The 16,134-nt window shown below is 33.9% G+C and overlaps 1 protein-coding gene across 2 annotated transcripts; it reads right to left on the reverse strand.

The window, feature by feature from the left end:
• Positions 1–16: 16 nt before the first annotated feature.
• Positions 17–10,414, reverse strand: LOC128670747 (uncharacterized). 2 transcript variants are annotated; one of them, XM_053746702.1, is made up of 3 exons: positions 10,296–10,414; positions 3,412–3,636; positions 17–2,683 (listed from the first exon to the last, which is right to left on the reverse strand). In XM_053746702.1, exons 1-3 carry the CDS (start codon positions 10,336–10,338, stop codon positions 579–581), a joined length of 2,373 nt encoding a protein of 790 aa, XP_053602677.1. In that variant the 5' UTR covers positions 10,339–10,414; the 3' UTR covers positions 17–578. The 2 variants fall into 2 exon arrangements, with proteins under 2 accessions (XP_053602677.1, XP_053602676.1); XM_053746701.1 differs by having other exon boundaries at positions 3,382–3,636.
• Between the last annotated feature and the right edge of the window lie 5,720 nt (positions 10,415–16,134).

Consider the following 16,134-nt stretch of genomic DNA (forward strand, 5'->3'; position numbering starts at 1 on the left):
CACATTACACAAGCCATTGTTTTTCACAAATTCTTTATTTACAATGAAATATTTTACAATCTACACTCATAACTTACGATCTATTGTACATACTTAGGATAAAATTATTATCCGCAAAATCCTATTATTGGCAATTGTTCTAACACGGACTGCGATTTAGATGCATGCTCTCAATCTCACTCTTAGAAATATTTTTATTAAAGTCCCGTTTGACCGATTTCCCATTTAGCATTGTTGATGGTCAAATGAAACTTGTTTGTAAAATACAATAAGTGTAACAACTTATAACCAATACATTACGCACAATAATATCACAAATAATTTAGGGTAATTATGGATAAGCCTCTTTAGATAAAAGTTGCACTGGCATTTGTTTCATTCAGTCTAGATTATGATGGTCTACATTTTATGAAAAATATTTACAAAAGATTGGAAAATCTAAGTAAGTTTAAAATATATTTTAGGCGACAGATTGCACGTAACAGAACTAAAGTATTTTTTATTAATCTATCTGTAAAATATCTATCCAAAGAGGCGACTAATTTAATGGCAGTGAATTAAATAAGGTAACAATCATCTTATGATTTTACATGCGTTTTACCAAATTCCTCTATGCGATCGTATTCTGAAAAACCTGGGTCGGTGTCGTAATACGCGTAATCGTAGCTATTGTCTTCCTTATCACTGACAGGTCTTGAGAACGAGGGGGGAGGAGACGGCGCGATGTGCTTGTTTTTAGGATATGAAGGAGGAGGCGAAGGTGCTATGTGTTTCGGTGTCACGGTAGGCGGCGGAGGAGGCCTCGTCTCAGGGGCTCTCGTGTCAGAGGTCGTGGGTCTGGATGGAGCACTGCTCGCAGGTGTCTTGTTAACAGATAAGTGCAGAGGAGGCGGTGGCTCAATGGGTCTCGATGTTGTCGTATACGTCTGGTAATAATCAAATGTTCGCTGCGTATTTACTGTTTGTGGGCGTGATGTAGTTGAATACGTTTGTTCAGTATAATCTGTCGTTCGGATTGTTGATGGTGCAGTAGGCGTAGGAGCAGGTCTGAAAGGTCTAGGTGCAGCAGTCTGCGATGACTTATTCGGAACCTGAGTCTTGCCACGTGATTTTTGATCCTCAGGCAATCTGTTGCCACTGGCTGCTATGTTTAAAGAATGGGCTCCGGATAATAATTCACGTTCATATAATTCTGGCTTGTATTGTCCATCATCCTCGTCTTCTGAAGGACGGTATTGACCGTCATCTTCGTCATTTTGACCGAAATTTGAGGGCACATTAAAACCAATATTAGTGTTATACGCAACAGTATTTAAATTTGCTGGGGGTTCAGGTCGACTGGTAGTATAGAATGTTGTTGTAGTGGGGGTAGTGGATGGATTGTTAAAGTAAGTTTGTTTGCCAATGGACACAAAGTTATTCTTTTCAGGTTCATAGGTGACGCTATTATAATTTCTGAATGCTGGAGTGTTAGTGGATTTGGTAATTGCAGTACTGTAGTCTGAGGTAGTTGGGTTACTTTTGCCATTGTTTGTATTGAGATTATTTCTTGTGCGAACAAAATCGGGATCTCTTGGTACATCCGTTACACTAAAGCTGTTTCTTACTTTAAACGCTCTATTATCATTGATTCCTGGTGTCGATTGTGAGTCATAGTTATAAAGTTCTACAAGACCATCTTTCTTATTGAAAGGTTGAGCAGAAGTAGTTTGTGAAAATGGTGCGGGTGGACTAGTAGGAAAATATCTCTGCTTAGGTGTTACACGTGGAACTTCTACATATTCGTCTTTATATTCTTTGAACTGAGCTGGAAGAGAAGGTGGGGGTGTTGTCTGTTGTGGCCTATTTTGTGGAGAGCGATTGTTGGTATTGTCATAGTTTCTATTGTTTTGTTGTTGAGATTGATACTGTTGTGATTCGCGTTGGTAATATTGTGGTTGAGGCGGTGGCTGAGGTCGGATATGTTGCTGTGATTGGTATTGCGGCTGCTGTAACTGTTGTTGATTCTGTTGGGGTTGAAACTGTTGCTGCTGTGGAAAAGGTTGTTGCTTTGACTGATATTGTTTCTGCTGAGGCAGGCGCTGATATTGTTGTTGCTGTTGTTCTTGTGGTAGAGGCGGTTGCTGTTGTTGCGGGGCCTGTGTATAAGCGGGTTGTGTTTGCTGTGCGGGTTGTGCTCTTTGTTTTGCTTGGAAATATTTCTCAAACGATTGCTGTTGTTGTTTTTGTTGCACCGGTTCACTAAATGATTGAGTGGATTGTGTGTTTTGAGACAGTGTTGTTGCTGGAGCTGGAGTAGATACGTAGATAGGACGCTTTCTGACCAGTTTGCGTTTAGTACCTTCGTATTGAGCGGGGCTCGAAGGTTGTGGTGATGGTGGGAATGGTGAGAGTGTTGTGTGTTGTGTCGTAGATTGTGTAGAACTATAATATTGTCGTGATGTGGTCGGTCTTCTGAAAGACTGTCGAGATGATGATTGGGGAGAGGGTACGAAGTCATCGCGTCCTCTTTCGCGTTGTCCGCTGAAGAAATCAGAAGAATGGGCGGCGCGCAAGTCAGACGCTCCACTAGACTGGCTCTGCGACTGTGATAGGCGGCGATCGCCGGTCTCTGCACGTTGGAGACCGAATTCAGATTCTTCGTCACGGTTATTCGATGTAGACAGCTTCTTTGTATCAAATCCTGGAAATTAATATAAATGTAAGATAAATCTTGTTGTACTTGGAGGTCTTTTATAAAAATGACAGCATGTAGACTTCATCAAAATCTATCATATTGGCTTCTCTCAATTTGAACAAAATACTATTGAAAGGAATGTTAATAATTATCAGAGAAAACGTAGCGTTTTGACGAAATTGCAATACTATCATACATTTAAGGCCAGTTAACTGTTACAAATTGGCTTCTAAGGATTCTGGCGTTTTGCGTTTAATTTGTTTTCACAAGCGGAGGCGCGATACAAGCATAGCGGACTGAGTAAGCTCGGATTCCTTACGAGACGGTGAGTTTGAAGTAATTAATTCACTAATTGTGTCGGTTTTTAATGTTCCTTTAAATAGTTATTATTTTAATTTTGAAGCGTTTGTTATTTATTAAGTGCGATCTACAGAAGTAAATTTTAGAGTATTTAGGAAATCATCAAATTTAAATATAATCGTCTTCAATTTCTCTTTTTGAGGATGTTTTCTCTACTTCGTTGCTACATGACTTAATTGCAGATTAAAGCATCACTCAGTGTCGTCAAAAGCGCAGAACGTTTCAAATATTTTACCTTCTTGTTACACTACAACCTGCTGCTATTGTGCAAAATCGCGACACTCAAGAATAAAGTACACTGTAACTTATATAGTTGAGTGTTGTTAGTTGCAAAGCTGGCTCACCGGATCCGATCTTGTAGAGATCGAACTGACCGTCGTAGAGGTCGGCTGGGCAGGCCAGGGGGTCGTCGTCCCCCCAGTCGGTGCAGGTCTGGGCTTCCTGATGGAACAACGTTCCAGGGGGACAAAAGAACCTGAAGTCTCTGATGCCGCCGCCCGCGACGCGTACGCATACGTGGAACGCTTTGCATCCTGATTTTGCATCAGCGTAGTACGCGCCGAGGATGCGTGTCCGACAGTTGAACCTTTCAGCTCCCCCTGTGTGTAATAATGCGTGCATTATTAATTTTGTTTTATTCTAACTTGTAGTTGAATTCTCTACATAATTTAAAACGTCGGAAGATTTATTAAGAACGTTCCCGTGTTAATCGTTACAGTGTCTATTTTTCACTTTAGTTTTAATAAATCAATTTGATAGAGATGTTTCAAATTAAGGAGCCGATAGTTAACATTTTTTTCAATTTGATTCTTTGTCCATTGAAGGTTGATTTCATTATTTCACTTTTAAACTAAACATTAATCCACAGGTAACTAACAGGTAAGTTGTGAGCAACTTCATCACTTCTCGCTATGAAGAAGTAAGTAGGGATAGGTACGTAAACATTGACATTAGAATATATTAACTTAAGTGTAACTTAGAAAAGTGTATACGGTAGCAAACACTTTTATAAGATACACTAATGTTATTCATGAATAATGCAATACTTAAAATGTTTTAATAATTGTTCATAATATAATCAGATGACATTTTATATTTCCTAATCCTTCGAGGACATCCGTTCACTGTAAATTAGTATTATTTACTTAATATCTAAAATAATAATTTGATCGTTGAATTTGTTAACGATTGAATTGATTGTTAACGTTTTTATGTGTTCCATACCTCATCATAGCATGATTATGTAAATTGCTAGTTAATTAAATAATAGCGATCTCGATTTAACAAAAAAAATATTATCTTATTTTAATTTAGAATTTCATATACTTACATTGCACGGATTCGGTAAATTTTTATTTACAAATCATTTCATATATTTCTGATTTTATTAATTATTTTATGTTTATAAAATAATTAAATTAATTAACTTATCGTAGTTAGTATAACTGATGATTTATAACTGATGAAATCATCAATTAAAATACTTAATATGAATTTACAAATATGAGACATATTTGTAAGCATAAAAATTTACCATTAAAAATATATACACAACTAACTTTAAAGCGGTTACAACAAAGAAACTCTTGCTAATGTAATAAAACAAATTTAATCAGTACTAAATAGTAGATTTAACATAACGGTGTCGTACGTTCAAGTTGGTTTGCGTGTAATTTATACCTAAGTACCTGTAATTTGATGTTGCGGTAAACACTGGGGCGACGCGACCACACACTTCCTATTAATTAGTACGAAACCTAGCTACTTGCCACCGACGGCTATTATTAAAAATATCGCCAACACACGCCGTCAACAAAAACGCGTTGAAAATAGTGACAAGTATTTAGCTAGCGGTGCTAACTTAAGGCAGTCTTTCGGAATGAATGAAGTTTTTACATACTAAAAATTATTATTAGTAACATTATAATGATTTTTTTACGCCAAATCAAAGAATAGATATTTGTTGTAGATATACAAGTGGAATAGGCTACTTTTGCCACGGGCGGAGTCGCTGGTAACAGCTAATAACAATAATCAATTTCAATTAAATTCTCAAAATGTCGTTGCAGTGCTTTGAAACACTTCACTGAACTTGAGACAAATTTGGATATTTGTTTGTATGAAAAAAAATGGTACCATCTATGCGTAGTGTGGGTTCCCGTGTTTATAGTATTATGAAGCTAAATATACATAATATTAAAAATAAAATAAATGGTTAAATTAGTGTCAATAGTCCGACCAATATGTTGAGCATTTACGGAAATACGGATGGAAGCATGGATTAGACGCAAGTATGACAAAATCTTTCTTAAAATTATGTTATATCCATTGGATTCATCAATTAAAAACGATTTATAACATATCCATATTCAAATCACCTTAGATTTGAATATGAACGCTTACATTTTAAGATACAAAATTATCGCATTTCCGTCTAACTTAAGATCTGACCTTTCTCAAGAGTAGGTAATTCATCATCGTCAAGGATGCTCGCACTAACATTGTTTAGGTAATTATAACAGAATATTCGCTGTAATTAGATATGCACTCAGGATGTAAGATCATTATTGTACTATATAATAATTAATGCGGATTTTCATCTTATAATACATTCATTTTATCTTAAGACTTATCTTGCCATCGAATGCGATCGAAATAGGCAACGTACAGCAAAAATATGGAATAGAAATTGTCCGTAAAAAAATCTACTAACTTTATATTTACAGATCAAGGTACAAAACAGCATCATATATAACTGACAAAAATAAATAATTAATGAAATACTTAACGTAATTTCTAAAACCATTATTTTGTACATCAGTTTTTGTTTGAAATGTTTCACGCATAATTTTATTTACTTTCTAGTAAAAGTTCAAATAACTTTTACTTTTATATAATTTTACGTTGATGTCTTTTCCATAGAATGTGAGTTTCAAGTATTATTGTATAGTTTTTAGATTATTTATAAAACCTGATACAGATATAGTATTACGTTTTAATCTCTTACGGGTTAGACAGAGTCGAGAGAATAAAATTGAGATTACATAGTGATAGGTTGCAAGTCTATCGCCCATGAGTATATTCTCCAGTTTATATCCTTGATTTTACAATTTGCTTAAGAAGAAAAGCCATTGGCACATTAGGTTTTTTTTTCTCCCAGAACAACATGTAAGCGTATGAATCAAATTGCAACAAAATACAATTATGTATTAAATATTAATTGTTTTGCATAAGTAGCTATATTTTACACCCACATAAAATTTTATTATTGACCCAAAGGTTGACTATTAGACACACCTTCATAAATAAACCTACTTCGGGGATCATACTATATATCTATTTAAAAACCCAGCATCAAAAAGATTAACATAGGGACAGACAGACAGCGGGAATCGTCTTTGTTTTATACTATGTAGTGATTATCAAATTTTTAGTAACGAATCACATGCAGTGCAGTGTACAGTCGTTAAGGTTGTGAATAACCAGTTTGCAATTATGTGCTCAAGAAATATCTACGCATTAGTTGCTAAATATGTCACACAGAGCACAGATTGCTAATCCACAAAGGCTGGCGGTAAACAAGCTATAAACGGTTTATGAAAGAGGTCAGCTTAATGACGAACCTAAACGTGAGTATACATTGAATGAAGTTACGACAATATGTTGGTCAAAACAATAAATTTTTAGTGATGGCTTCTAAAAACCTTGTATGGATTTGAGTACTTGCGTTTTTCGTTTTTATTACCGTAGATTAGAAAATATTTAATGTACTTAGTTTGACTCTGCGTTTTAGTAGTTTTAAAATAATAATGTCAAAAGAAATAATTAGTCTACCTTAATTTATATTACAGGCTTTCACATTTTTCTTATTTCACAATATTCGGCACTCTTAATTTATAGTAATTGGCCATGAATAACCTTAATTTATAATAAACTAGCTACTGCCCGCAACTCCATCTGCAGAAGCCTTTGTATGACCCCGGTTCTTAAAATATATCTATTCCAAATTTCGTCTAAATCGGCCTAGTGGTTTAGTCATAAAAGTGTGACAAACAGACTTTTGCGTTTGTTATATTAGTATGGATAAATATATTTATTTTATTCGTATAATATTATTAGCTAGTCAATAAAGTCTTAAACTAGGTTCCCAAGCGCGGGGACCGGGGTGAGATAACATCTCGTTTCGCAAGCGCACCGCGCGCCGTGCCGCAAGGTGCCGCAGCATCCTCCACGAAAGGTCATAGGTACTCTTATGTAAATCTTGTACGTAGCATTTAGATCTTAACTAAATTACTGTACCGACATTTTTTGGGTTGTAAGTCAGACCACACGGTCAGCCAAACTTGACCAAAAATTATTTTTTACTAGTATGTAATAGTACAGGTAAACGTGTTGTAAACGTTTTGTATTGACTGTTCTATGACTCGTAATTATAGATAAAAATAAAAGGAAAAATAATTATTTTCGGCAACATTTTCGGTAAAAAAAGTGTTTTGTAATGTAATATAATAATAGTTTTTTTTTTTCAATTTGACAATAATGTAACAAAGACCCCATTTTTCACGAACTACAGCCTTGATCACAAAAAGTACAATGAAACATAAATTTAAGAATTCACGGTAAGTTTGACATATTAATGATGTGTACTGGAATGCGTGAGAATTGATTTTGTGTTCATATTCCCAAGACATAATTAATTATCTGCATTTCAAACGGAACACAATGTCGGATATTAGTACTACTTACATGCTATTAATTAAGATGGTATTAAGTACATTGGCATTAGATTAATTACGCTATTAGTCCGAATGTTTTAGCCATGGGTCTGACAATGATTGTGTCAAAAGTGAAAAGAAAATTCGGACGTTATATAATGAGAGGAAATCGGCAACGCACTTAAATAAGACAAGGACAGAGATATTTTTATTGTTTTAAATAAAACAATTGTGAAATTACTGAACCTTTAATATTAACCAGAGATTATTAAAACAAACATTTAAATATGGTCGACAGCACGCATTACGTTGCATGAGTTCTATGCAGGGTAACTTTTAGGTGCGTTTGACTGTACTGACTGTAAATTCGTGGTTTACCCATGTCGAATTTAACTGCAAATAGAAATGTGCAAATTCGTTTCAAATGCGCAATAAAGATTACATATTTAATACTCAGACTTCAACAATTAGCCTGGTTTGAAGTTACTATTAATACCACATCTTACAGTTTGATGTACCATGAAACAATGGCGTAATTAATATATTATTGTCTCTGTTTTCGGCCATTACCATGATGTGAATATGTAATGGGTTGTGACGTAAAAGTCGCAATATCGGAAACTAAAATCTGTTTATTTCGAATGTGCAATATCAATAGAATATTATTCAGAAATGAGCCGGCGCGGTGGTGACGTAATGCATTATTATGATGAGTCAGATACAATGATACAATCGATCAATCTCATCATCTCAACAATCTAAGCATTTGTTGTTCGCGCCAAACTATTTACTACTCGCGTGGTTGTACTTTCTTTTTGTTTTTTTGTTAGTACATAAACATTCTCACGGCTATTGTCTTGGTACTTACAATAACTCGATTGTTATTCGGATGTATTATCTATTTATTGTCTTTTTTGGTTGTAATTTGTTATGAGAATGTTAATTGATGAACTAAAAACAACTTGAAAAGTTAACTAATATATGAATTATATACTTTTTTACGATGTCGTAGTAATCCTTGTGCGTAAATAGGACTTGTGTGCTACCCATATAGATGGAACCTTGAGAGGCATCCGTTCTCTGGCGACCGTCACGCCGCCCCAGTTAGTTCGGAGAAGGGACCGTGGGAAAGTCACTTATGCAAAACGGGGAATCGATTATCGTGTGATGCGCGCGATCGCTCGCTGCCTGCGCAGGCGCACCGCAAATGGAAAGTGCATAGGTTGCGCAACGCGCTGCACTCTGGGCATGCGCATCCCGAATGTGTGTTAGTCGTGTCGTTTTCAACTATCTAGATAAGACTACTAGATAAAACTATAAACTATCTAGATAATTTAGTTACTTACGAGTTGTTTAGGTTCAATAGTTTTTTTGGTATATTCTCACCTGAGTAAACTTTTGGGTATTTTGGTGAAAATGTCGTTTGCCCATTTTTTATTCATATGGCAACTTTCACGGTCGTTCCCTTTTTAGCGTAAAATATATAAATGATATATTAGAAATATCTATCATTTAAAAACATTTAAGTTAAACACAAAATATAAATCTGAAGCTAACTGAATCTTAGAAATGGTGAAGTCGGATCTCATCTTCAGGAAAACGTAAACACCGAGGAAAACTCGGTCACACGAGTATTACAACCTGCATTATGTAAGAATGTTTGACACAACCACCATTCAAAATGCGGGAAGTTAAAATAGCTCTTGAAACCTAACAATATGAAAAGACTAGTTTTTTAAGTTTTTAAGTATTATTCATCAACACAGGATTCCTTTCATATGATTACTTTTTATTTGTATATTAGATTATAGATATTTCTTGAAGAAAAATTTCACTACAAAATACACAAAATAAAATTTCAATACAAAATAAGGTAATGGTTAATATAATTCACAAATATACAATTTATGAACATTATCTCTTAATCAAAACCTGCGAAGTAAGAATATAAAAAAAGAAAATTAAGCATAAAACGTAAAATATGTGGAAATATATAAATACAAAAAATACTTATTATTGGCTACTTAGGTAATAAACCGTCTATTTCCTAATGTGTTCGCTAATTTCCCACGCGTCCGGACGCACGACTTGTACTTTCACAACGTATCAACAATCTTATGCACATTACACTAGGGATTTTATTTTCACTTTTGAAGAAATATTTTCTTCAATAATTACATTCTATAGTAGAAAAAAATAATTTTCACTCTGCTCTAGCTGTAAGTAAAAATTGCCATCTACACATAAACTGCAGTTTGACTTTACGTTTTCATAAGCAATCACCGCATCTTACAACATTGAAAGAATCCGTTTTTCGCCGATTTAGAATGCCGCTGTACTTTGATATAAAAAAGCGTTTTGATCACTCTTATCTCGATAATTGAAATAAACACATGAGTCAAAACATACATTTGTTTGTAAATACTTCTCGGTTTTTAATTTACTCATATTGTCACTTCCATATTTTCACGAATTTACCTGAATATCACGTATTTTCCACGTAAATCCCGATCACAGTTGCATCACAAGCTTACACCACTTACCGAGGATGGGGAGCAAGGTAAGCACGATCCACAAAGGAGGCATGTTGACGCGAGCGACGCCGCGAAGGGACTGCTGGAGATGCGCGCGCGCCGCCCGCCCGTGCGGGTGGGGGTGAAAGCTCGCCGCCCGCCCGTAAGCGGGGGCGCACTATTATCGGAAGCGATGACTGTAATTAAATGTGGGGACACTTCCCGTTAACTCGTTCTCGATATATTCAATGTAAAGTAAAGGAACTTTGAACTTATTTACTTTGTAATTATTAAAGAAAAATCTAGTCAAATAGTAATGCTCGGTAAAGAAAAACAAGCGTTTATTATATAGTTTAAAACAACATACAATTTGATCTATTGTTTCCGCTGAGTGGAAAGTGGAGTCTTCTTAAGAAATGGAATGAAGCCGTTTTATTTACTTCCTCCAATTTGTGACAATCTGCGAAAAAAGGCTTCTCCTTTATTCAAAAATTTCTGTTCCCAGCAGTTCGTCACAGAAATTTCAAGTCCCAGGTCACCGATCAACAATAATATTTTTTTATCTCAATAACTGCGCTATTTTTGAAATCTTAATCTTCGAGTAGAAGACCAATTCCGACAGGTGATAGACAAGTAACTGTGTGATATATTGGACATGAACGCGGGCTAACAAACCAGCTATTGTCTACTCTCATTAGTAATCTTCATGAATTAAATTACATCATGCGACTCCGTTGAGACTGTCTAGACTACAGTTATTAATGTTATTAATGTTATCGTATTTGATCTCATACTCTTACTCTAAAAAAGACCTGGTGTAGTGTAAAATAAGGGTAAGCTATTAAATTTAACTGAATTTAGATATGTATTTATTTCAATTTTATTTAGGGACGAGAAAGAAACAAGACAGCATAATGTAATTACTGATGAATTTTAATAAGTCTCCACTTCAGCTGTCGAAATTATACATGTTTTATTGCCCGTTTCGGAAGACATGTCTTTGCATAATTAACATCTCCGTTAATTTACAGACTGTTAAGAAAGCGTGGGGAGTTATTTTTACATTCGCTATATTTCACAGAAAGCAAAAATAAAACTATTTATGTATGTATTGTTCAGAAAACAAATATGGACTTACAATTTACGACCACTATATTAGACAGAAAGTGAAAATAAAATTATATATTTCGATGTTCAGAACTATATATAGGAAGCAGATACTTTTTAATGGTCTCTGTTCATTACAAACCCTTTAGGTAATTGAAATTATCTATGATCAATATTGAGGTTATCATTTAAATCTGGGTCACGGTACTAATATTAATTTTATATTATTCAACAATATTTTAATTGCTAAGTCGTAATAAGAAATGAAATTAATTTTACGTAACATATACGTTGTGATTAGGTTATCACAACACATGAGGTTGGTAAGAGTAGGCTGGGTTCTTACCAATGCATCGCGTAACAAATTACAAAATTAATGCAAACAGAAAGGGCGTGAATGTCTGTTATTGTCTCATCACGTATTTCAACATTATAATTTAATTTAACTCAAAAAGTAAACTTATACTTCAACGATACTTCTCCGGGTTATTCGTGCACCACATTGATTGTTGTTTCTGCTGATATTGAGTACTTGACTTATCCAATATAGAAGTAGGTATATAGTAAAAACCAGCCTTCTTGGAAAGCAACCTCGCGGCGACGTGCTAGAGTAGCATTTTTACTAAAAATTTTAGACCAATTTTCAATGAAAAAATATATTTTTTTATTTGTAAAAGTTACAAAAAGCCTAAATTATATTATAGATCCTTTTTGTTTTAGATATTGCTTTTTTCTTATAATGTCTAGGTTTTTCATTAATATTGATATTTCAATAGTCTTACGACATTTACGACTTTAATCTCGTAACAGTATTGGATTCAGACATCGATTACAACCATTGCATTCTGATGTCAGCATCCTGAATCTATAGTTGTTTAAACTATTGCCTATTCAGTAACTGACACGAAGACAGTCGTAGGAAGATACTCATTGTGCAACCCACATTGAATTCCAATTTAATGCGTAATTAAGCTTTTAGAATTAAACTATAAATTTATTAGTCATTCAGATAATAAAATGTCTATTGCGAAACTTGAACAATAATATTCGCCCACAATTTATAGCTATTATTTTTTTTTGTGAAGTGAGATTTGATAATTCATTGAAAAAAAAAAAGATTTGAAAGATTAAAAAAAAAATTAAGTTTGTTTACTTTTCATAATGTCTCCTCATTTGTTTCTCGATAAAACCTGCCAAACTTTGTACTAAAACTTCAAAGCAGAATGAAAGCTAATCATAAAATTTTACATTAAATTTTTATTAAATTTTAGTTGTAGCAAAAATGGTCACTATTGGTCAATGACATTGTTCTGGATATTGGTATTTTATGTCCTGGCGGGTGATTCTGCTAATGATAAAAAATAATTATCGTGTCTCGATAGAAGTTAACGTCTTAATAAGAGCTAAAATTGAACAACAGTATAAAGTGAAATATGCAGTATTTTACATATGGTTTTGGTGTGACTTCAGGATCCGATTGCTCAAGTGAGTGCCGCTCCGGGCACGACGAGCACGAGATGCGCGCTGCGCGACGTGTTCGTGCACGACGAGGATCATACTGCGCTTTACAAAATAATGTATCATAGATGTGACGTTTCATTGATAAACTTAGTAATCTTAAACAGAGCGCAGCATACTCGTAAAATTTCCTTGTAATTGTTTTTCTAAAATATTCCGAAGATGAACCACACACAGGTTATAAATTATGTGTTGCTTTATAATCCTAAAATCTTAACAAAAACCAGAACAATAAATTTAGTATGTTATATATTAGTACATGAAATGTTGAAAATGATGGTACATGTAAAAATAATCTGTGAAAAAATAGTCTGTGTAGTGATTCAGTGAATCTTTTGATTTTGGTTTAATAAAAAAATTATAATAAATATATTTCAAATTTATTATGAATTTCCAGCAAATATAATCATTGTAACTACATCTCTATTTTATGCTAGCAGCGTGCATTCTCGTTGCTTAACTGTGAAGCAAATGTTCTGACAGGTCTTGCATACTTCTGCTCTAGTTATAAAACGACATACAAATTTCATGTTTAATAGCTCTATAAACTGTTCTATGACCATTTGCAACATATAAAAAAATTAAAACTTAATTAGACTTCTCGTAATATAATTGATATCGATTTATAATAGCCTCTTCTTTAAAATAATTTTAAATATTGTTTTTCATCTGGTAACAGCAGTTATTAATAGAATTAGAAAATAAACATCACAGAAGACAGGAATTTATAAAGAAAAATAAATTAACACTAAAAATATAAAGAGAGACCAAACAACAATTGGCTACAGCAGAAGCACATAGCGGCCGCGACCTAACGGTCGTCACATTTACGTTGATGGGGCTGTCAATGAAATCAATTACGTTACGCGGTCTACTAAATGACCTTTTGGAGATGCGATTGCATAATTATTTGCGTAACATATATTACCGATTCATTTGCTATTTTAACCCACGTCCACAAAGGTCAACTTTCGAGCACTATGGCTATTGTCACAATTCATTAATCACATTTATTTTTATAAAGCCTGCGGATAATTAATCTTTGGAGTGAACTCGTGAGATAGTCCGAAGTGCAACACTAATCATTTGCTGTCATTGTTGCAAAGTACGGTCAATAACATACCGACTTACCCAAATAATCACGCCTCTATTACAATTAGCATAGATGTTTTTGAAGTAACTTGACATATAGTTGACAGTACTCGCGGCGGTGGATGACTGAATGCTTAATTGCACAATACTCAATTAAAAATAACGTGTATTGAAAATGAAAAACAGAACTTTTTCATTATTTTCTATTAAGGAAAATTAAAAAAAAAACAAAGTAAGGGTGACTGGTTTTTGTTGTTTTTTTTAATTAGGAAATTAAAGTTTTGTTATTTATTGTTGAATTATTTAGGAAGAAGTCGTTATGTGTGCACAGTTTTCATATAAATAAAAATATATATTCGTTTTATAGTATTTACATTTTACATTTGTGGTGTGTCCCTTGCAAATAGTAAAAAATATTAAGGAAGATGACTGGAAACTAGTTATTTTTAGAATCTCAGTTAGACCAAAAACTAATCGTGGTCGTTTAGTGTTGCAAATCTTGTATAGGTACGTATATGAAAATTATGTGATAATACGTCACTATCCGGAAAATTAACTTAAGAAATTACTAAATTACAGATGTTGCTCAATAAATCTAACTTCTCACGCCGGGCGTGTATCGTCGCCGAGAACCGAAACCGCATGAACTCTCGGAATTGCAACACTCGAATAATCGATACGACCAATTGCTCATCGATTCTCTACTCACTTTGATAAATAAATCATAAGCGCGTATAATAGCACGATCGATTGAGTCATACATTCTTTACAATCAATTCCGACTTGAATAATTTATACATATACACTTGTTGCAGTTAAATATAATCGATAACTTATTTTTACTTCAAATTAAGTATATTTATATGTACTAGACTTAGTGCAAATAAATTAGAGATAAATTAGATTATAGTATTTTTTCATTAGATAATTATGGTGCTTCTTCCTTCACATTAACTAAGTACGGGATGTGGTTATTCTGTACTTGTTTAAAGGCATCTAAGGATGCAATTTGTAATGTCGCAAACTCTTGCGCCGGTGACCTGCTATTACGGCGAATATGGACCAATGAGAGCTCGTCTTATGTCAGAAGTAAATTACTCCCATTAGTATGATACACTCGACTTAATGAGGTTCAAATAACTGCGCCGAACGCTGTACAAACTTGAACGATTGCGATCCAATGTTTAAAGTGTTTGAGTACATGTATCGTTGTTTTTGTGTAGTTATTAGAGACGATGATTCGTTATGATGTTTATTAGTTGATAACTACTTCACTTCTTATTTCCGTGTCGAAGCTCTCCGACGTTTGTGTCAGCCTTACTGGTGGCGAACATTTGACCATCCCGAGTGCATAAAAACTTCCTTTAGAACTACAGGAGTTATATATATAACAACAATTTCAAAAAGTTTAAATTAAAATTGAAAATTTATTTTTAATAATTATAATAATATTTTATTTTTATATGTAATAGCGACTCACTGAACACAGATAAACCCTGCGAGGTTTTCGCGGTTCGGTAATGTTAATTTACTGAATAAATGATTTTTTTTTAAATATGTTGGGGCAAGAGAGTAGGTGTCACTACTTTACTGAAAATGCACTAACCATATATATGCCAATCTTTTCGGACGAAGCCTTCATATAATTATGATAAAACTTCACTTAAACTTAAGTTTATTTAATCACTAACAATATTTGATTCTACGTTAGTTAGAATAAACCATAGAATTATATATTTTAATGATACGCATATGATGTTCAATCAGAAACCTAAATGTCATTTTATGTCGGTTTTGCGGTTTGACATTTCAGTTAAAATTAGTTGCGCGTTGATGTCTTTCGTAGGAAAATTATATATGCTCTTAAATAATAATATATTTGTTTTTGATTAATAAATATAGTATAAGTAATATGTGTAATAACTTCAAAAATATGCTGGCTATCCTGCCAATACAAGCCCATTGCCCAATTAGGAAATGATGCCTGACCCATTACTTAGGTCTGACCTTTGCAATCTGCCTGTAATGGGAAACTTGCAAATATTTACGATCGCCCAGAGTTTAGTACAAATCATTATTAGACGAAACGTTGCTGAAAATATTGAAACTTGCAAAATATTCATAGTGCACATTGTGTAGCTACATGCCCCAT

The sequence above is a fragment of the Plodia interpunctella genome, chromosome 6 (assembly GCF_027563975.2).
Source record: "Plodia interpunctella isolate USDA-ARS_2022_Savannah chromosome 6, ilPloInte3.2, whole genome shotgun sequence".
Lineage (NCBI taxonomy): Eukaryota > Metazoa > Arthropoda > Insecta > Lepidoptera > Pyralidae > Plodia > Plodia interpunctella.

Coding starts and splice junctions, on each gene's coding strand:
- LOC128670747 (XM_053746701.1), bottom strand. CDS start 10,338: ATGCCTCCTTTGTGGATCGTGCTTACCTTGCTCCCCATCCTCG. Junction 3,637..10,295: donor TACCTTGCTCCCCATCCTCG/GTAAGTGGTGTA, acceptor TATTACACACAG/GGGGAGCTGAAAGGTTCAAC. Junction 2,684..3,381: donor TCTCTACAAGATCGGATCCG/GTGAGCCAGCTT, acceptor ATTAATTTCCAG/GATTTGATACAAAGAAGCTG.